We start from the raw sequence: 22,846 nt of genomic DNA, 5'->3' as shown, positions 1-22,846 counted from the left end.
GCGGGGCAGTGTTTGGCTAGGAGCCTCATCTCATGGTAAGGGGTCCGGGGCCAGGGGAGGTTGGATAAGGGATGGGGGCAGTCAGGGGACAGGGTGGGTTGGATAGGGGGTGGGATCCCGGGGGTGGTGGTTGGGGCGGGGGGATTTCGGGGGGGGGCAGTCAGGGAGCTGGGGGGATTGGATGGGGCATGGGAGTCCTGGGGTCTCTCAGGGGGTGGGGGGTGGATAAGGGTCAAGGCAGTCAGGGGACAGGGAGCATGGAGGGTCCTGGGGGGGCAGTTAGTGGGGTGGGTTGGATGAGTCAGGAGTTCTGGTGGGGGCTGTCAGGAGGCAGGGGTGTGGGGAGGGGTTGGGGGAGGCAGGGAGCGGGGGGGCTGTATGGGTCGGGAGTTCTGGGTGTCCTGTCAGGGGGTGTGGATAAGGGTCGGGGCAGTCAGGGGACAGGTAGGGTCCTAGGGGGGTAGTCAGGGGACAAGGAGCAGGAAGGCTTAGGTAGGGGGTGGAGTCATGGGAGACAGGGGCAGGGGTCCCAGGAGGGGGTAGTCAGGGGACAAGGAGCAGGGGGACTTGGGGGTTCTAAGGGGGAAAGTCAGGGGGCGGGAAGTAGGAGGGAGTGGATGGGGGTGGGACTAGGGCAGGAGCGGGGCTCCCTGGGTGCACACCCTAATGAAATGGGCTGCGCACACCTATGGGGTTGGTTCACCATCATAGGAGCTGTTCAACAGGGCACAACATTTTAGAATACAAAATCCTTCTGAGTAGTGTGTGCCAGAAGATTGCTTGGGGTGGGTTTTGGAAAAGCCTTCATGGGACAAGATGGAGGATTCAAACAACTGCGCTGGCCAATGTCCTAAAAGAAGGAAACAGGAGAATAAACTTTGCTGTCTGAGGGTTTATATCACTGTAGGTGACTGGCATGCCTCTTTCTCCCCTTGTTATAGAATACATTGGCCACCAGGGACAGGTAAGGAGGTCCTTCCCTTGCAGCAGGATGGAAGGCAGGGACAGGAAGGGGAGGTCTTCTGGCCAACCTGCCCTTTTAGTAATTGCTTTCCTTTGTTTTGTTTTGGGTTTTTTGAGAAATATAGCTTGGCTAATAATGGCTGGTATTGAATGCCAGGTTTGTTGTGCTTCCAGCATGCTCAGGGCCACGGACCACTGTTATGGATTACGTCAGCGCAGCGTAACTTTTTTTTTTTTATATAAATCATCTTGAATATAAATTGTATTCCCAAACTCTTTACAGAATAAAATATTAGGACGGTGGCCAGGATCTAGCACACGCTTTTTCAAAAACTGCGCAGTGAATTAAAGCATGAAATCATGAAGTCAGTAAGTGAAGGGAAAGAGAAATTAAGAAGCATAGATGAGAATAGGTTAAGATGAGATTTGAAAAGGGTTGTAGGGTGGATGAAACATACAGTAAGGCTGCAGAAAAGAAGATTGTTACTCAAATTGTAGTGAAACTTTGAGAAGGGACAGAGGAAGGCCGGCTATCAAGGGAGCACAGAGAGTAGAAAGGGAGGACAGGCAAGTAAGGCCTGTTAGAAGTAGGTTGATTTAAGCCAACACAATGTTTTATTAATTAGGGGAATTCTGAATAGAGAACCAAAGGAAGTATTAAAGGAGGGGGTGATATTATATGTATGAAGGCAGGCAGCAATACTCTATATATCAGGGGTTCTGAAACTGTGGATCAGGACCCCTCAGGGGGTCGTGAGGTTATTACATGGGGTGTCACAAGCTGTGAGCCTCCACCCCAAGCCCCGGTTTGCCTCCAGCATTTATAATGGTGTTACATATATTAAAAAATGTTTCTAAATGTACAAGGGGGTCGCACTCAGAGGCTTGCTGTGTGAAAGGGGTCACCGATACAAAAGTCTGAGAACCCCTGCTATACATGATGAAGTCTAGACAGCTGGAATTTAGAATGACAACAGAGGAGGGAGTAGCACCCAAGAAGCTCAACACAACCTTTAGGAAAAGATAAAAAATAAACAGTGGAAAAACACTACTAGCCTTTAATTTAGTGACATTTGAAGGTGACCTTGAGAGACCTTAATGGCACTGTCCCATCAATTTATCTATCCTGTCTTTATTGAGAAGATAGCCAGAGTTAGCTTGCACAGACAGTGATAACTTTTACTTTAGAAAGGATTGGAGCTAAATGTAACAGCAATAGTATATAATACATATAAACATGACTACTTTCAATATGCCATGCCTATAGAGTACAAAAATATCATCCTTCATCCTGTAATCAAAAGTAACAAACCTACAAAGTAAGCATCAAAAACAAAACATTGAACACACAGCTAAAAATCACAAACATAGGTAAAAGTTTAACTGAAATGCATTTACTATAATTTACAAACAGTGTTTTGGTTTCCCTCTAGGGCACTATAATCTGTATTCTAAATTTTCCCCAGACATTCAAAGCTACTGAATTTAGAGTTCTATCCAATCATATAAACTTAATTTCACATTGAAACTAAAACCCACAACCACCGCCACCACACAAACACCTTTAGATTGCCAATAAAAATATATATTATAGTTCATTTAAGTATGGAATTTTATATTACTGCTTTTACTTATTATTACTTCTGGGGCATGATTTCTTATACAGCGTAGTGTAATATAAAGAACACATTGTCTCCTGTGCGTAGGCTCTGCGTAGGTTTCTCATCCTTAAAAGCATGCAATGATATTGGTTAATTGCTAGATTTCAGCCACCTTTCTATCCTCTTTCTTTCAGTGGGCGTAAAAGGGTTTATTTGTAATATATATTGCTGCTGACAGAATTTTATCTTGTTCTTCTGGAATATAGCAGCAATTGCCAAGTTAGAGGCTTCCCCAGAAAGCACGTCAAAGGATTCCCACCCACACACTGAATCTCTAACAGGATCTGACCCATTTTTTCCTTATTAAAGCATCAGTACACTTTTTTTTTGGGGTGGGGGAGAAGAATCTTGACTATGCTTGAAACAGAAAAGGAGTTAAATGTATGCAAAACTGAAGTGGGAACTGTACACTGTTTACTTTTTATTTCTTACTAAATCATTACCAAGGTGCTAAAAGCCATATTTAAAATGCAAAGAACAAATTTATTTTTTCTTGATTTTGTGAATATGATGTCCCTACTTGGTTTGATTTACAGCTCCAGCTGTCTTTTGCCAAAGCATGAGGAAGACTACACTTATAATTGCGGACTATGGAAAAATACCATGAATTAGCTTCACCTATCTTTTCTTACTGTACCATTGAGCATATTTCTGCAGTTTGGGCAATAATGGTCTCATGGCTCAGTATTCATGATACTAGAGTGTGTGCAAAAATTAAGCATGAAAAATAACCACAGTTAAAATATGATTTTACTAAGGTTATTAAAATAGTCAAATGAGAACAAATAAAAAACAATATTCTATAGCAATCAACTTTAAATAACACTTAAGGACCACAGCGTTAGGACTGACTATTGCAAATGCAACTGAGCATCATTACCAATTAAATGCAAGAACTAGGGATGAAAAAGGCCTATTGGATCATCTAGGCCATCTCCTGGCCAGTGCCAGAAGAAAAAGAACACCGTTCCTGAGGAACCAGTCTCTTGAGACTTAAATAAATACTTGACACATCCAACCTAACTTCCTGCTTACTTGAAACAAATTCACACCACCATAGAATCACAGAACTGGAAAGGACCTCGAGAGGTCATCTAGCCCAGTCCCCTGCACTCAAGGCAGGACTAAGTATTATCTAGACCATCCCTTGTTATCTCTCAGACACGTCATGTATAACTGATGCTGAATCAATGCAGGCAAAAGTGCTTGACAAATTACGAGACTGAACTGCACTGCATTTGGTGTTCTTGCCCCTACCCCACAGTAGTTCAAAGTTGATTAAAATATTTCTTAGCTGATCAGAGACCAAAAATGGTTACTAAGTTTTCGTAACTGTTGTTCTTCGAGATGTGTTGCTCATGTCCATTCCATGTTGGGTGGGTGTGTGCCACGTGCACCATTGCCAGAGATTTTTACCTCAGTGGTATCCATTGGGCCAGCTCTAGTGCGCTCTGGAGTTGTGCGTTTATGTGTCAGTATCAGGGGAGCTGCTAGCCCTGCACTCTCTCAGTTCCTTTTTGCCAGTTAACACCGACAGATGGCTAAGGAGGATGGGTCATAGAATGGACATGAGCAACACATTTCAAATAACAAGGTTAGTAACCGTTTTTTCTTCGAGTGCTTGCTCTTATCCACTCCATGTTAGGTCACTCGCAAGCAGTACCCCAGGAGATGGGCTCAGAATTCATGGACATGCTGACTGCAACACTGCTCTTCAAAAATTGACGTCGTCTCAGGCCTGTTGGGTGATGACATGAGACATGAAACATAGTGAGGCACTGATAACTAAGCTGAGGCTCTGCAGATGTCCTGGATTGGGACCTGTGTGAGGAATGTTGCTGATAAAGACTGGGCTCTTCTGCAATGATCAATTAAGATGGCCAGAGGCAGGCCATTCACCTGCTTGTAGCAAGCTCGAACACATGTGGTTATCCAGGATGAGATCCTTTGGGTTGACACAGGAACCACTCTCATCCTTTCTGCTATTGCTACGAAGAGTTGCATGGCTTCATGGAAATCCTCTCAATATCAAAGGTGAGGGCCCGCCTAATGTGTAATGAGTGAAGCCATCCTTCCTTGAGTTCTTGAGAAGGTTCAGGAAGACGACGGTGAAGAAAATGACCTAGTTGTTATGGAACTGTGACACCACCTTTGGCAGGAAGGCTGGATGGGAGTGCAGTTGGATCTTGTCCTTGGAAGCATACTTTGTAGGGTGACTCTGACGTAAGGGTCTTGTTCTCAGTTCTGGCCAAGGGATGAAGATGGTCGAGGAAGAACAGAACAAGGTGATCTGGGAAATTGACTGGGGCGTCGCTCTCGAGCGCACCTTTAAAATGAGCGCTTCTGGCCCCCAGGATGCTTTGCCAGGCTGGGCTGCGCAGGTGAGCGGGAGAAGGAAGGGCAGCAACAACTAAAACTCGTGTCTCTATCCCTTCTCCTTGCAGACCCCTGCTGAGGCTGCCAAGGCCTTGGTGGGGTGCGGGGGCGGCTGGAACTGCTTCCGTGCTGACTGCGGCATATGCATGCCCAGTGAGTAAAGGGTGGCCTGAGTGTCCTTTAACCCATGCAGCATCACATCTGTCTGTTCAGAGAAGAGACCATCCCCATCAAATGGGAGGTCCTGGATCGAGGTCTGCAGGAGGTACTCCTTGAACTTATGGAGGGAGTCCCATAAATTAAAATTGCATCTGCCCAAGAGGGCCTGATGGTTTGACACCCGAAATTGCCAGGCTGGCAGTGGAATAATTTTTTCTTCGAAAAAGGTCCAGTCTTTTGGCCTCTTTATTTTTGGGAGTTGAGTTGGCGTGCCCCTGCTTGTCTTTTTCGTTAGCCGCAGAGACAACCAGCGAGCCTGGAGGTGGGTGAGTATAAAAGGTACTCGAACCCTTTGGCCGGGACAAAGTACTCTTTTCAGCCCTTTTGGAGATGAGAGGGATGGACGACGGGGTTTGCCAGAGAGTCTTCGCAATTTTGAGGATGCTGTCATGCACTGCTAGTGCAACATGGGCAGGGGTGGAGGCTGAGAGGACATTGAACAAGGCATCTGTCTGCTCGGCCATCTCCTCCACCTCTAGGCCCAAGTTCTCGGCCACCCATCGAAGCAGGGCCTGGTGTTCTTTAAAATCATCTGGCGGGCTGGCCCTTGAGACTCCCCATGATCGCCTCGTCCCGGGATGAAGATGACGACTGTACAATCAGAGGAGGCCCTGGGGCATTGTCCCCCGTGGGAGAGGGAGGTTTAGGGGTGCGTGCAGTCTCTTCTATCCTGCCTTGACTCTGGGGGCAGGGAGTTTTTGAATTTAGTCAGGGAGTCCCACAGATTAAAATCGCATCTTCATAGCAAAGCCTGCTGGTTGGAGATATGTAGTTAAAGACTCATCTGAGGGTGGCTTCCATGAGGATAGCCTTCAGCCTGATGTCCCTGTCCTTTTTATTGTGGGGTCTGAAGTCCCAAGAGATCTGGCATTTGTCCCTCACCTGGGTTTCCCCCAAGCACTTCAAGCAGCTAGACTGCAGGTCACTCACGGGCATAGGTTTGCCACAAGAGGAACAAGGCTTGAAGCCAGGGGACTGGGGCATGCCCAGCCCCTGGGGCAAAGAAGTCCCTCGATGATAGGAACTAACTATATACACTAACTCTACCAGTAAAAACTAAATACACTAAACTATGATAACTATGAATGAAGGAGGAGTCCAAAAATCACTAGGAAGAAGCCTTGCCACAGTAAGAAGGGTCATTCCAGCAACTGTCACGGGCGGTAAGAAGGAACTGAGAGGGTGAGGGCTGGCGGTGCCTCTTATACTGGTGCATAAGCGCATGGCTCCAGAGGACACCAGAGCCAGCTGAATGGATACCACTGAGGGAAAAATCTCTGGCAATAGTGCATGCGGCACGCACACACCTAACATGGAATGTATATGAGCAAGCACTTGAAGAACAGTCCAGTCAAAATGTATTTTAATTTATACATACATCAAAAATGCTCATTCATTTACAACTGTGAAGCAGAACTGATCATCCAAAGCTAGTGAGATTAATAAAGGCTGTGTATGCCATAAGGAAACAGTTTTGCTACTTAAAGATGGCAATCTGAATTATGAACAAACTACTGCACAAGATAGATAAATTTCTTATCTCTCTGGAGAAATGACCCATCAAGTCATTCCAATGCTGTATAAATGGGAGATGTAGGGAGAAAACAAAACAAAACAAAACACAAGACTGCATCTGTATGTTCTGAACTATTTAAGTGTGTGATTTAATTCTGTCTCAGCTGGTCAAGTAGTGATTTCTCAAACAGCGGTTGCGACATATGCTACTTCAGAAATAATCCACAAGGATTCTTTTGATGGACATGAGTCTATAGTGTTGAGAGCCTCAACTTCAGTGCCCATACAAATAACTTCACATCAACTTATTGACATGAAGAGGAGTGAGGAAGCCCTTCTGCAATTCACATTGTCATAATAAATTACATCAGCTGTAATTCTCTGATTAGACATCAGCATGTCTTATGTAAACAAAAGTGAAGAAGGGATGGGAAAAGAGAATTCCACTTTGGAAACAAATACAGAATCTGATTCTATGGGTAGAATAATGCCTTGCACTTTCAAAATCTTTCATCTAGTTGGGAAAGCAAATTCTGCCAGAAAACAGGCTGAGTAGGATATCTGTTCATTAGGGGAAAATGGACTTTAAGTCACAGAACTATCGATCTATAGAGCAGCGTGGGTGTCTTCCTCTTTGTTTTGTGAATGCTGCCTTGATCTCCTGGATGTAAGATTTGGACTAGCTGAGTCTATTTATTTCCTTTTGTGATACTTCTATACAAAATGGTACAGAAGACTTAACAGGAAAGGTTTTGCTATTCTAGTGGCACCCTTGCAAGTCAGGGAGGTGGAGGTTCCATCTGTGTAGTCTGTGACTATGCTACGGCGTTACACCGGCATAGCTATGGAGCTGTACCTGTGCCACTGTAGCGCCCGTATAGTAGACATGGCCTCGAACTGAGCTAATGCCATCATGAACATACAGAGAACATGTGGGAGCTGTCTAAGTAGCTGTTGCTAGTGTGGTGAGGGGAGGGAGAAAAGCCAGCCACTGCCCTCTCCAGGACTCATCATATAGGTTCCTTTGTGGGCATCACATGGGGCAGGAAACCCATACCTACAGGGGCGGGAGGGAAGGTAAGAGAAGCCTTGCTGGACTTCCTCCCATAACTTTCCACCCATGTTCTTACCACCACACTGGGGGTTCCATATGGAGACAGAGATCCCAGAGATGGGGAAGAGAGAGGCCAGGCTTCCTTCAATCATCCCCAAGACCCATTATGTGGTGCTGGTGGCCAATTCCCCCTCTGGGAGTGAAGCACTGGGAAGTTAAGAAATGCCAGAATTAAGGTTGCCTGAGCAACTCTAATTCACCTCCCTTGTGTGTATACATTATGATAGTCTTGATTACATTACTACATTCTATTATTCAACAGGACATCCTTCAGTGGCTAGGATGGATTCACAAGAAGGCAAAATTAATAAGACGCCCCTACACCTGGCATTTCCTAACTTTCAAGTACTTGACTTTGCAACCTAAATGAAGTATTTTTAATATAGTTCTTTTGTATTTAATTAACTATTTACACTGTTAATATAGGATTGTTGTAATCTGCACTATCTGCTGTTCTATGATCTGTTGTGGCAATTAAAATCAGAGGCATTGGGACTGCTCACTATCCCAATGTAATATCAAGAGGACAAGAGGAAGGCCGTTAAGGGATTGTATGTCTGGACTGTCCTCCCCCTTGATATAACGGTTGCTGAGCAGGGTCAAGCCTGGGGTAATAATGACCAGCAGTAAAGTAAGGAGAAGAAGATCTAATCCTTCTCTCTGTTAGTCTCAGAGGAAAAACTCCCCCTCCTCTGCCTGACTTGGAGAGTTTGGCACTTCCAGAAGTCATCTCGGGCTAGGAGGTGAGGGCTCAACAGCTAGGGGAATTGAAGCGGAAGCAACAGGAGAGTTGATGGCTGTTTGAGTCATTTCTGAGGCCCCTAGCCTTTCAACAGTAAAGAATCAGCATCTTTGGGGTTGCAGAGAATGTATGAAGATGAGATGCCCAAGCCAGGTGTCTCCTCTCTGTCTCCTCTCCTCTAAAGGAGGATCTGTCCCTCCTCCAGTTTCCTCTCTTCTTTGGAAGAAAGATAAATCTAATACACAGGTTATACAGAGATTGTACATAAAATCTCTTAAAATACTGTAAAGTCTTCTAAAATGCAGGATGTTTCCTTCCTCCAAAAAAGCAATTTTTTCCAGAACAAACTCCCAGGCACTTCAGTTTTATTTGTTTTTTTATACGAACACAATTTCCACATCCTGGTCAAGTCAAAACAATAATATTTTTAGAAATGGGCCTACTCAGCTGCACACATTTATGTACAAGCATGCCTACACGCTCTTTGTTTGGCTGGCCATGGAACTGCTACTTGAGGCCAAACTGTCTTCAGTTACCTTGTTATTTTGTCCTCATTCTCTTCCCTTTACTTTGGCCCATCATTGAAGATGAAGCAAGGCCACATCAGCACACACCACTGAAACTTATGATGACAACCACTGGTGAGTTGCCTGGTTAGTATTTTGATATACTTGCACCAAACTACCACTACTCCAGGCAACACAGCATATGTCTGCTCCCTATCAGCCCACAGTTACCCACAAAATAATGTTCTGCTGCCCCCAATATACTTCATCTGTTCTACCTATTTTGCCAAACAGGCTCTGATTCTGAGAATTCCTTCTGTCTTTTGTGCTCTCCAGTTTGTATACTTGGCTTCTCAGTTTCAATATATTTTCCAGAATCTTCCATGAAATGTAAGCCATCTTGGCTCCTAATTCTCCTTCCCCATCTGCTTCTTGTTCCTTGTCTCTCACCTCTTCTTCTTTATCTATTCCTGTTTCCTCTCCATCCACTATGCTTTGAACCCAATTTATTAGCTCACACATATTCCCATCCCCAATACAGATAGTAATGTAGAAGCACTATTCTGGCTGTTTTCACTCACCCAGTCAGTCACTGCTTCCAAGGCAAGTTCAAAGATTTGACTCCTTTTTGAAGATAATGTTAGTTATCCCTGTCATCTGATGAGTTCACAAAATAGTTACTTTTAAGTTCTATGAAACAAGGCAATAGGTCTCCTGGAACTCCAAATAGTAATGTGGCACTGCTACGTGGGGCAGCATAAATATCAGGCATAAAATTGAGTGCACAGAGATAGTGTTCATGCTTCAGAATGTGATTTCACCAAATGATATCAAGAAATAAACTATATAATCTATCCCAGTCACCTGTACTAATGTAATTATTGTAATTTGTTAGCTTTGGGATGAACATAAAGAGTTTCAGAACAAAAAAAAAAAGATGGTTGTGTTACAAGTGAGACGTGAATTGCGCATATAAACTAAATTAAGTTTCTATGGGAAAACAGAATAAATGTTATGCAACAAAGAGAAAGGAAGTTGAAAGACTTCACCATTTAATCTAAAAGCATTTTTGCCATAGATTTGAATGTCACCTCTTTATAAAAAAAAGAATCAAAGAATAGAACATTTGTAATATTAACAAAGGAATTATTAAAATACATTTCTTAAGAGCACTATTGTATTACCTGTCCTTTTCTGCCTAGCAAATTAAGATCTGAGTAAAACATGGGCACAGGAGTCTGTGCTAGCAGACACTGTGACACAAGATTGTGACCTTGTTTACTTGATGACTACATTCTGAAGCCAGCGGCACAAATCAAAAAGTACAGCAGGAAATATAATACTGAAACTCAGTAAATTATCTTTATTTGTTTTTTATGAATCTGTCTAGTGTAAATGAGTCACAGTTTAATTAGCTCATAATTTAATTAAAAACTAAGCTTTTATTAAATCAATTTCTTGTTTGTTGTGAAAGATTTCTTTTGTGGCAAAACTAATTTGGTGTGTAATAAAATTTTTTTAAATGCAAGCTTGTTACTAGAATAATCCCAAATTAAACTGATCACACTCAGTTTTAAACACTGCAATGACTAGCTAAAGCACACAGGGCAAGCAGCAGCAGAGAAAATGCATTAAATTCAACTAGCCTCATAAAAATTTAAACCTTACATACAAAAAAATCAAAAGTGACTTAAGGTAGGTTTCTTTCTTTTAATGAAACTAATAGGCACATACTGTAGTATTATAGCCATTTAAATTTATACACAAAAGATAAAGTATGGTGCTTGATACCCCATAAATACCATAAGATAAGGCAAGAAAAGCAGAATTCTACTTACGGATATGATTCTGAAAGTTGCTGAGCTATTTTATAAGCTGCTGGGTCTCTGTCTAGTGCATATATTGTAATATCAGTTACTTTCTGTAGAAGAGCTGTAGTATGACCTCCTGCTCCAAACGTCATATCAAGCATACGCTGTTGAATGCAAAAGAAATAATACTGTTACTTAATAATATAAGGTAAAGAAACCTACTGTTGATTTAAGCCTTTTCTAGTTAACCTCTCTAATATGGTGTGGAAGAATAAATATTAAATCCATTTCACAAGCTTTTTTTGAAAACATTTTAAAGCAATTTTCATTGAACATGCTTCGAAGAATAGAGCAAACCAATTCACATTTATTTTCTTTTGCTCAGATTGTGATCCCACATGGAGGGGAGCCTCTATGCACAAGATGAGATCAGTCACTTCTCTGCAACATCAGATCTCCCCTTTCCCCTTCCTCCTGACTTAAAAGGAGGTTGAAGGGTCTAAGCACTTCACAGGATTTACTCAGCAACATGTAAGACTGTGCTTAAAAGGAAGGATGATGGGTATGTACAAAGCACCAGTGGTTCACAACTTCTTTTCTGGATCCCAACTTGTGATGGGCTGGCAAATGAACTCCCTTACAAGCTGTCCCCACACATCACATCCTGCCACCTCTAAAGCTGTCTCGTCTCTTTCCACTTTTCTGCATCTGTTTTTTATTTCCCTTTTCATTTTTTTCCCTAAGTATATTTTTCCTTTTTGCACCATAAATCCCTCTCCTTTTCTCTTGTTGCACCTTTTCTTATTTCTCATTCAAAGGCTACACACTGCTTGGGTTTAGCTGCAATGCTAAAGGTTTCCTTTAAGCTAAGTAGAGTCCTATAGAAGAAAAAGAAAATAACGGATGTTTGGACCAGTGGTCTGTAGCTTGTACTTGTATCCCTTCTGTACTGAACATGTGAACCGTTCCAAAATTAGGAGCTTCCAGAAAAACAGGAAGGAAAAGTCAATAGTTTTCAAGGAACTGCCTATCTAAAGGAGCACATTTACAGAGACACTGTAATCCAGGCACTGTCTATACACTAACGTTAGGAGTCTGGGTAGCAAACAAGATGAATTGGAATTGCTCATTTATAAGCATAAATTTGATCAAGCTGGTATTACTGAAACCTGGTGGGATGATTCCCATGACTGGAATTTTAAAATCAATGGTTATGAGCTATTTAGGAAGGATCAAGAGGGCAAAAAGGAGTGGGGAGTAGTATTCTATATAAAAAATGGACTAACCTGTTTCCAAGTCACTGATAACTCAGAAGAAAATTATCTTGACTGATTATAGATCAATGTCTTAACAGATAAAGCAGAAGATGGGGTATTAGGGTATGTCTACACTGGCAGAGTTACATCGCTGGCAGTTACAGCACCACTCAGAGAGCGCTGAAGGGAAACCTCTGTTGTGTGTTCACACTGTCAGCTGCATGCGCAATAGCACGTTCACATTTACAGCACTTGCAGTGATATTCGGAGCGGTGCACTCTGGGCAGCTATCCCACAGAGTATCTCTTCCTCTTCTGCCGCTAAGAGTTGTGGGAAGGCAGAGGAGGTCACGGGGCATCCTGGGTCCTGTCCCAATGCCCGTGATGCATTGCTTCACATCCCAGCAATCCCATCCTGTGCATCCGTCCGCATTTGGCGTCATCTTTCAACAGTTTGCGTACTCTGCCTCTTCGTTCTGCAGGAATGGATCCCGCACTGTTGACCAATATGCTGCTGGCTCTCACTAACACGAGCAGCAGTGGAGTTATTCCTTAAACTACAGAGGCAAGAGCAGTTCAATATTGATCTCGCCACGCATAGTAGCTATGACATGAGATTGCTTGTGGCATTCACAGAGGTGCTGACCACAGTGGAACACAACTTTTGGGCTCAGAAAACAAGCACTGAGTGGCGGGATCACATCGTCATGCACGTCTGGGATGACAAGCAGTGGCGGCAGAACTTTCGGATGAGGAAAGCCACATTCATGCGACTGTGTGATGAGTTCACTCAAGCCCTGTGGCGTAAGGACACGAGAATGAGAGCTGCCTTGTCATTGGAGAAGTGTGTGGCGATTGAACCGTGGAAGCTGACTACTCCAGACTGCTAACCAGTTCGGAGTGGGAAAGTCGACCATTGGATTCGTGTTGATGGAAGTGTACAGGGCCATTAATCGTATCCTGTTCCGAAAGACTGTGACTCTGGACAACGTGTGTGACATTGTGAATGGCTTTGCACAAATGGGCTTCCCTAACTGCAGAGGAGTGATAGATGGCACACATATTACAATTCTGGCACCAGACCACCTAGACACCAAGTATATTAATCAGAAGGGGTATTTCTCTATGGTTCTCCAGGCGCTTGTGGATCATCATGGGCATTTCACAGACATTAACGCAGGCTGGTCTGGAAAGGTGCATGACTGATGCATCTTTCGGAACACTGGCCTGTTCAAGAAGCTGCAAGCAGAGACTTTCTTCCTGGACCAGAAGATCACCATAGGGGAAGTCAAAATGCCCCCTGTGATCCTGGGAGACCATGCCTATCCCTTAATGCCGTGGCTTTTGAAGCCATACATGGGGCACCTTGAAGGCAGCAAGGAGCAGTTCAACAAGAGGCTGAGCAAGTGCAGAATGACTGTTGAGTGTGCTTTTGGTCATTTAAAGGCCTGCTGATGCTGCATATATCGGAGGCTGGACCTGGCCGATGACAATATTCCTATGCTTATAGCCACATGCTGTACACTCCACAATATTTGTGAAGGGAAGGGTGAAAGCTTCACTCAGGGCTGGACCACTGAGGCTCAGTGCCTGGAGGCTGAATTTGAGCAGCCAGAGACCAGGTCTATTATAGGGGCGCAGCACAGGGCCATAAGGATCAGGGATGCCTTGAGGCAGCAATTTGAAGCTGCAATCCACTAATATTTGTTGCTATGCTCGGGAGTGCAGTGTTTGTAATGCTAGGAGGTGATTGTGATTGGTGCAGACGATTCACTATGAAGGTTTAAGAAAATTGCCTGTTGCTTTGCAGGGCACTGTTTGATTTCAGTTAATGGAATAAAGATTGCTTTCAAACCAAAACAATTATTTTATTAAAAAACAACAACCGGAGGAGAGAGAGAAACAAAAAAAACCCCATCAGCACTGTGAGGGATGTGGGAAAAGAGGGTCCCAGGAGGAAGTAGGGTCCCAGGACAGTTAAAGATTTGTGTATGTCCAGGTGTCATGTGCAACCTTGTCATTTGGAGTCCAGTGCAGCGGGTACTGTACTTTAGCAGGGCTAAACTGCAGAGGGATAGGTGTTGAGAGTAGTGGGTACTGGGAGTCCGCAGGGCTGGACTGTGACAGGGAAGGAGTGGAATGCAGCGGGTACAGACTGGAGCCAGGAAGTTGATAAGAGTGCGTTGGCAGTGTCTGGGGGGCGCATGGGAAAGAGTTTTGCGACAGTGGCTGCAGGGGAGGGCGGGCATGGAGCTGCTCAGTTTGCAGTGTAGTAGCGCATGGAGTGTGTCTGCTTAGCGCTCCATAACTTTTAAGAGCCGCTCCGTGGCTTCGTTCTGGGGCGCTGCGTTCTCCTTTCGGTACCTCTTCTCGCTGTCCCGCCACTCCTTCAATTCTTGTTTTTTGGCCACGGAGTGCATCATGACATCACTCAGAAGGTCCTCTTTAGTTCTTCATGGCCGCCCTCTAATTCTGTGCAGCCGTTCAGCCGGCAATAAAGAGGGAGGATGGGCTCTCATGGTCATATCTGTGAAGCCAAAATGCAACATTTTACAGAAGCAGTATTGTTTGCAACACACAGATCACTGATTCAGTGATTTAAAACAAAGCCAGTATTCACATACCTGTCACTAACTGGCTGACCCCAGGCAAGCACACGTGAGCCACAAGACCCCCAAAATGGTGAGTACCTGCAAGGGCAGGAGAAATCAGTGTTCCAGGACCATACTGTATACTGGGCTCATGGCTCTTGGGAGAGCCAGCACTGTGTGGGGGGGCTTTATAATCATTACTGTCCCCACATTTTCCACAGGCTGTGTGCATTATAAGAGATATCTCACTGCTGAGGATAAGCAGGAAATCAAGGGAGGGTCTTCTCCAAGACTGTGGCTTCCGCCCTGGCCCTTATGCGGCTTGCCTGCGTGCAGCAATGCCTCCCCTTCCCCAGTGCCGACAGAGAGGCTCGGGAAAGTTACCCTTAATGGGGCAAGAAACAAAGCAGCTCTGCCAAAGAACCTCTGGCAGCGGATTGCCCAGTATCTCCATGAGAGTTTCGTGGAGATCTCTGAGACAGCTTCCCATGAAGTGAGGGAGTCAGTCAACACCCTGTTTGGCTGCTCAGACTAGGCATGTGGTGGTACATGCATCATACAGACAACAAGCTGGCTTTCTGCAACCCTCCTTCCCCCAAACAACTCACTTCAGTGATTCCCAAAATCAAAGCCACTTACCAGGGGCCTCCTCTCCTGTTTGTGCTTTGCCAAGCTCCGATAGCTGTGACTGGCTAGTCTCCTCCGGGGTAGAGAAGTGCCCCTGGCTGCATGCATCTCTGACCTCCAAGTCATCCTCTGCCTCTGGGTCCCCCTCCACATCCTCGTCCAAGATTTCCTCTTCCTGGCTCGGTCCACTCTCAACTGACACACGAGCCACCAAAGTATCCACAATGGCCTTCACAGTGGAGGTGGGGTCACCCCGAGTATTGCGTCCAGCTCTTTGTAGAACCGGCAGCTCTTGGGCAGAGCACCAGAGCAGCGGTTTGCCTCCCGCGCTATGCGATAGGCGTTCCGCAGCTCCTTCACTTTGACCCTGCACTGCAGTGTGTCCCAGTCATGGCCCCTTTCTGTCATGTTGTGAAATCTGTCCGTAGATATCATAATTCCTATGGCTGGAGCGCAGCTGGGACTGGACAGCCTCCTCTCCACAAATGCTGATGAGGTCCAACAGCTCGGCATTGCTCCAAGTGGGGGATCACCTGGTGCGTGGAGCAGTCATGGTCACCTGGAAAGATGCGCTCAGACCGCTGCACATGTCACCGAGCAAACAGGAAGGAGACTTTAAAAATTCCCAAGTAATTTAAGGGGTGGGGCTCACGGTTGGTCACCTGAGGGCAGGGCAGTAGAGTTCAAAACGATGACCAGAGAGGCGAGAACAGGCATTGTGGGACACCTCCCAGAGGCCAATCGTAGTGCTGTAAGCGATCAAGGTATCTACACTGGCACCGCGGTGATGTAGCCCTGGTGCAGAAAGCTGTACGTCTCTCATTGAGTGGTTTTTTTTTTTTTACAGTGCTGCAACTGCGCAATTTCTGCACACTAAGTGGCTTGGCAGTGTTTACACCTCGGGAGTTACAACGCAGAAAGCTGCTTTACTGCACAGAAACTTGCCAGTGTAGACAAGGCCTTAGTTGATGTCTGCTACAGACCATCAGCTCTCATTAGGGAACAGGATGAGTGTCTCCTTATGGACCTATCATGGGTAGGAAAAAAGGCTGTGTGAACTTGGGTGACTTCAAATTGATGACATATGCTGGAGGTCCCATGCTGTTAGCACTAAAACATCCTTGGAATTTCTAAATATCATAGATGACAACCTCCTAACTCAAAAATTGTTGCATCCAAAATGGGGCAATTCTATATTAGACCATGTCTTGATAGATAAAGAAGAACTGATCATAAAACTCAACCTCCCTAGGAAGTCTGTTCCATTGTCCTACAGTTAAGAAGTTTTTCCAGAGAGTTAATCTAAATAAATCTGCTATACTGTAATTTGAACCCACTGCCTCTTGTCCGGCCCTCTGTGGCAAGAGAGAACAACTTTTCTCCATCTTTCTTTATGGCAGCCCTGCAAGAATTTGAAGACTGCTGTCCCCCTTAATCTCCTCTTTTCCAAACTAAACATACCCAGTTCCTTTGCTCATATGGCTTCAGTTCCATTCCTTTGATCATCTTTGTAGTTTGCCTCTGGATCCTTTCCGGTTTCTCTACATCCTTTCTATACATTGGTGACCAAAATTTGACACAGTACTCCAGCTGAGGCCTAACCAGTACCAACCAGCACGGTACTATCACCTCCCATGACTTGTAAGCTATGCCTCTGTTAATGCAACCTAATATTGCATTTGCTTTTTTTTAATCACAGCATCGCATTGTTGACTCATGTTGAGGTTGTGATCCACCACAATTCCCAGATCCTTTTCAGCAGTGCCACTGTCAAGCCAGTTACCCGTCTGTATTTGTGCATTTGGCTTTTCTTCCCTAAGTGTAGCACCTTATATTTGTCTTAGTTGAATTTCATGTTGTTGTCTTTTTCACCAACAGAAGCTGGTACAAAAAGGGCTGGTCTACATCGGCAAGTTTTGTTAATGAAACTAACGTAGACAAGGAAAAATCGACAAAAGCAAACTCGCCAAAGCCTGTCTACATTTGCTCCCTCTGTCAACAGATCATGTCCACATTCGGGGCACCATTGTTGATAGCGAGAGCAATGGACTGTGGGTATGTATCCCACAGTGCCTAGCGACACCATCTATCGCCGGCAGTTACCTCCCTTGACTCATTCCCGTGCCTTCCTTGGTAGGCCCACCCAATAGTTTGAGAACTGCTGCTCTAAACTGATTCTTTCTAATCAAATACAACTAAATGACATTCTATCCCCATAGTCCTATAAATACCAGAAAAGATTACCTGTAGTTAAGACGTCCCCTTAGGAATTTTATGTTCAGTTTGTGATTGTACATTTTAGAAAATATTCAGCTCTTTAATGATACATGGATGGCAGCAAATAGAAACTTTATGACAATCTCTCTAATATAGTTATACAGCTACAAAATCTCCATTTTCTTAATTTTGTATACAAGATTATTTTCTATTGAAAAGAAATCTTATGATAAATACCTTATGACACATCATATTATTGTGGTTTAAACTATTGTGTAATTCTCCTCACCTCCACATTCAGCTTTCAGCAAAATTTACTCCTCTACACCTCTCACAGCTTTGTAATTAGTTTTCTTCTAATTTTTAACAAAATGAGATTTGAAAAAATGTGATAAAATATTGAATTATTTTAAGCCCTGCAGTACTGATGCAGCCCAAGGGTCACATATTGAAACAACAATATTAAAATGGATCTTGAAAATTCTGCACAAAATACAAGCTTTTCATTCTCACTAATATGGATGTGTGCGTTTTCTTTTAAATAGAATTCACTGTTCTGCTTTTGTGAAATTCAGAACTGCATCTAATAAATATATTTTCTGTTATACTCATTAATTCTTTCAAATAATCGTGGCCATACTTACATTTTTGTAATATTAATTTTCTCCCTTTGCTTCAACCTTAAAGACATTTTTAAAGGACAGCTTGACATCAACAAAGGGGCTACAACATATTCAAGAAATGCTGAGCTGGAACTTGTTACATCATACATTATGCAAAATTAGTACGTTTTTACAGATTTGATAAGGCTCATACAAATAAAGCAAAGAATGAAGGCAATAACCAAAAGACCTACAATCTAATAGGGCAGTAGGAGAGCAGGTCAATCTCAGAGGTGCACAACTATACTAAAAATAACAATGTAAAAGCAACATAAAAATACAATACAGACCTAACTACTTATTATGCTAGCTGTAGCACGCAACCTACAAACTATTTAAATGTAGCAGGAAACAGCACTTTAGACATTCTTTATAAATAAAGAGATTTGCCTCAAAGAAATACCTGACTATACTTAATTTAACCAAGACCATGTTTCCTGAGTGTGTTAGCAGGCACTCACCTTCCACAGTCCACAGACCAGGAGGAGACAGACCAAAAAAAAATGCATGATCCTCTTTAATTAGGAAAGACTTGCAATAATAATTAATGCATTTTTCCTCCTTTTAATAGGATTAAAAAGGAAACAGAAGACAAAAAAACAAAATGACACTGAATTAGTTCAACAGACTTAGATAAGAAAAAATAAATCATGATTATCCAGCATCCAAACCAGTGTAAACTTTCAGATTTTTGGTCAAAAGCAGAGAAAATACCTAGCACCTTTCCCTGAAGTTTTTTAAAAAAGTCCCTTTGACACAATTAAGATATCAAATATCAAGATAACACTTTATCTTGACATATTGTTATACTGGATATCCTGACAAAAACAAAAATTCACAAGAAATCGTTATTTGTTTTAGAACAATGACATATTTGTGCACTGGTAAGACAGACCACTGTATCATTGGTGTGTTCCAAATCAATCAAGACTAGATCACATACTTCTCTAAGGGTTTACCAATCTTTCCTGCTGAATAGGATGACAAGAAGACATTTGTCATAATAATGCATTTTCTACATCTGAAATGAATCAGTGTATGCCTGTAAATACAGAGGGTTAGCCTACTAGTCTGCTTGTGTTTCTGAACCTGCTTGCCTGCTAGTGCTACCAAACTACTTGATTTATCATCTCATTGCCAGGCACTGCTAGTAGCTGTCTACTAAGTACATTTTCTTGTTTTATTTGTACCCATTTCATAGGCTTATATAAGAAATAATCCCCAGAAACAAAAAAGCTGCATCACAAACAAAACAATATGTTGCAATAAATTTATTTTTTCCTTCATTTTATCAAAGCCTTGGTGTTACTATGATGACTCATTCTGCCTAAACTCTGCAAACATTTTAGTCTTGCTGTCTAAATTCCTCTCCTATTCACAGCAGAAATTGCTTATTGTCACAACTCAACTTGTTTTTTCACTTTGCTTTATTTTTAATATATTGACTTTAAATACATTAAAATAAAGTATTAAAGGATTCAACCTCCCTTGTGACTTATTCAGGGCCGGTGTAACCACTAGGCGAACTAGGCGGCTGCCTAGGGCGCCAAGATTTGGGGGCGCCAAAAAGCGGTGTCCGGCATCACGGGAGTCAGCTGAGCGGGGCAGGGTGGGGAGCAAGGCCTCCATAACAAACCTGCCCCCGCAGCGAAGGGCGCCGTGCAGGACGGTCAGTGGGAGCCTGCGGCGGAGCAAGGAGGAGACAGCCGGCCGGGTGCGGTGACCAGCACGGCCGAGGGACGGAGCCCTTGGGGGAGGCAGGAAGAACGCAGTCCTGAGCTCAGGTGAGCTTTGCCCTCCAACACACCACTCCTGGGGCCTGGTGCAACCGCCTCCTGGGGCGAGGGAAAGTGAAACTAAACCCCACAGCGCGAAGGAGGGGAAAGGACTGGCGCAGGTGCCGCTTCCAAACACTGACACCTCCCACACACGATGGCACTGTGCCAATCCGGGGAGCTGGCCCTGGTCCCCAGTGAGATCCTCACCTGCTCCCTGGAAGAGCCTGGCTCTACCCTCCTTGCCCCTGGGTCCCCCCTGGAGGGCGAAGTAGTCAGAGCCTGGGAACGTTTACCGACCCTGCAAGCTGGGGGCATTCTCAGCCTCTTCCTTGCTCATAGGTTCCCCCAGGCCAGAAGGGACCGTTGTGATTATCTCTTCTGACCCCCTTGTATTAATTCTAATGAACAATGTCACATTATACAGTATTCATTTTTGAAAGTTTATAATAAGCGATGCTCCGGGGGCGGGGGGGGCGCAAGGTGAAATTTTCGCATAGGGCACAAAATATCCTTGCACCGGCCCTGGACTGATTGTGCTCAGATAACTATGATTTGCTCTAACTTTCTGCTGTAGTATACTGCCATGGATATTTGATATGCTTGTAGTCACAATGACATATTTAGTACAAATGGTCAGAGATGATACTATTTGGCTGGTCCCCAAAAGCTGGACTGACAAACAGATTTCTTATATTTTTTACACTTACATGCACACACACAATCTGTTCCATTAAAGAGAAAATATTTTTCTACCATAACAATTCTTCCCCCCAGAACATTTATAATATTTTTACTATAATTATTTTCTGTAAATAGTTTTCATCACTAATACTCTGTGCACATTAACAGACTTTTAATAGAGCTAAACAACAGTTACTGGCACAACCAGTTCTAGATATAGTCTGTCTACACACAGCCTGGTACACCCCGAGAGAGGCCTAGGCTGGAATAATGGTTCCCTGCCTGAAATTGGTTCAGAACCCTTCTTTATTGCAGTGCAGACAGTACCTCATAACATTCATGTAATTGATACGTCCAGTCCTCCTTTCTCCCAGTTCTTTATGTGATATGATAACCCAGAGTGCATTGTCTCACAAGCCGCTGGTGCATGCATAGCCTCCAGGCACTTTGTACCCTGCAGAGGCAATATGAGACAGGTGCCCAGATTTTGACACAATGGACAAACACAATTAGGCAGTATGGCAAGTGCAGACGCACACAGAGAAACATACGAAGAGATTTGCAATGGCAGGAAAAACTGCTGTGTGGACAAAAACTGAACCGAATTGTTTGTAATGGGTTAAGGTGACTGTGGTTCTGCTAGTTATGTAATATATTATAGATGGTCATCATAATTCTAATAGAGAAAAGGTGGGTGAAGTAATATCTTTGTATACAAAGAGCTGTTCTTTAGGTCAGGGAGATGAACTCTGTCACAGCTAAACAGAAGTTGGAACAGATAAGGAGTTAACACATGGTGCAAGAGACTATTATTCAAGGTAAAGTAGGCATTTAACACCTCTACAGTCGTAGGGACTAAGAAGGTTAGTTGCTTACATATTTTGTTGTACTGAGACATAAAGAGAAGAATGATGGTTCTTCAAGATGTGTCCCCCTATTGGTGCTCCACTGTAGGTGCTTGTGTTCTTGTGCTGCTGATCGGAGAACTTCCATAGCAGTGTCTGTTAAGCCCGCACATGCGCTCCCTCCCCTCGTGCTGCACCACGAGGCTAGCCAGCGCCCGAGGGCTAACATCCCTCAGTTCCTTCTTTACCGCAGAGTCATTAACAAGAACTCTAAAGTAGAGGGAAAGAGGGTGGGTTGTGGAGCACCCCTAGGGACACACGTCTCTAAGAACCATCGTTACTGAACTGTTTCTTCTTTTATGAGTAGTGTCCCTCTGGGTGGTCCACTGTAGGTGACTCCCGAGCAGTACCTCTTCTGGAAGGCCAGGACTTCCGGTCAGTTACAGATAGCATCGGAGACAGAGTCCCCAGTGATCGCATGGTCTTTTGTGAAAAAGTGTGGACTGACGCTCATTACAAAAATCTGTAACACACCTATCTTCTTTTGTCCTACGACTGTAGAGGTGTTGACTGCCCACTTCATCTTGAATGGTCTCTTGCAACATGTGTTAACTTCCTATCTGTTCACTTTGTATTTAGCAGTGACAATCCTAAGTACCTTTTCTAGACCTGAAGAAGAGCTCTGTGTAGCTCAAAAGCTTGTCTTTTTTACCAACAGAAGCTGGTCCAATAAGGGCTTGTCTACACTGGCAAGTTTTGTCAATGAAACTAACATAGACAAGGAAAAATCGACAAAAGCAAACTCGCCAAAGCCTGTCTACATTTGCTCCTTCTGTCAACAGATCATGTCCACATTCGGGGCACCTTTGTTGACAGCGAGAGCAATGGACTGTGGGTATGTATCCCACAGTGCCTGGCAACACCTAGGTATTGTGGGAATGTGGAAACAGAGCGCAGCGCATCCTGGGACGTGCAAAATGTCCCGTCATGCACCGCTTTGTGTCCCAGGCCTCCAATGGTTTCTGGCTTCCTTTCGCGCCATTTTTCCAACTGTCAGTTTCTTGTAGTGCACGCCAGCATCTGCAGTGAGAGAAGATGGATCCCACAGTTCTCTCCTATGTTAACGGTCATGAGAACATTGCGCATGGCAGCACAGTTACTCACAGAGTTACTCACAAAGTTACTGACAGAGGATGAATCACAGTCACCCTAGTGTGATATGGACAGCAGCAACTTATCAGTGCTTTGTGCATTCACAGAGCAGCTGCATATGATAGATTATC

The 22,846-nt window shown here is 44.0% G+C and overlaps 1 protein-coding gene across 6 annotated transcripts in view; it reads right to left on the bottom strand.

Annotated features, from left to right (window-relative positions):
* The window catches only part of METTL15 (methyltransferase like 15), a 202,365-nt gene that overhangs the window by 101,694 nt on the left and 77,825 nt on the right, over positions 1 to 22,846 (bottom strand). For all 6 annotated transcript variants that reach the window (XM_034769865.1, XM_034769867.1, XM_034769868.1 and 3 more), the window contains one exon: positions 10,935 to 11,071. In XM_034769865.1, coding sequence (XP_034625756.1) covers positions 10,935 to 11,071 — 137 coding nt within the window. The remainder of the gene's footprint in view (positions 1 to 10,934; positions 11,072 to 22,846) is intronic.

Source organism: Trachemys scripta, chromosome 4, assembly GCF_013100865.1.
Source record: "Trachemys scripta elegans isolate TJP31775 chromosome 4, CAS_Tse_1.0, whole genome shotgun sequence".
NCBI classification, from domain to species: domain Eukaryota; kingdom Metazoa; phylum Chordata; order Testudines; family Emydidae; genus Trachemys; species Trachemys scripta.
The sequence above is the reverse complement of the archived record's forward strand: the minus strand, read 5'-3'. Positions and strand labels throughout refer to the sequence as shown.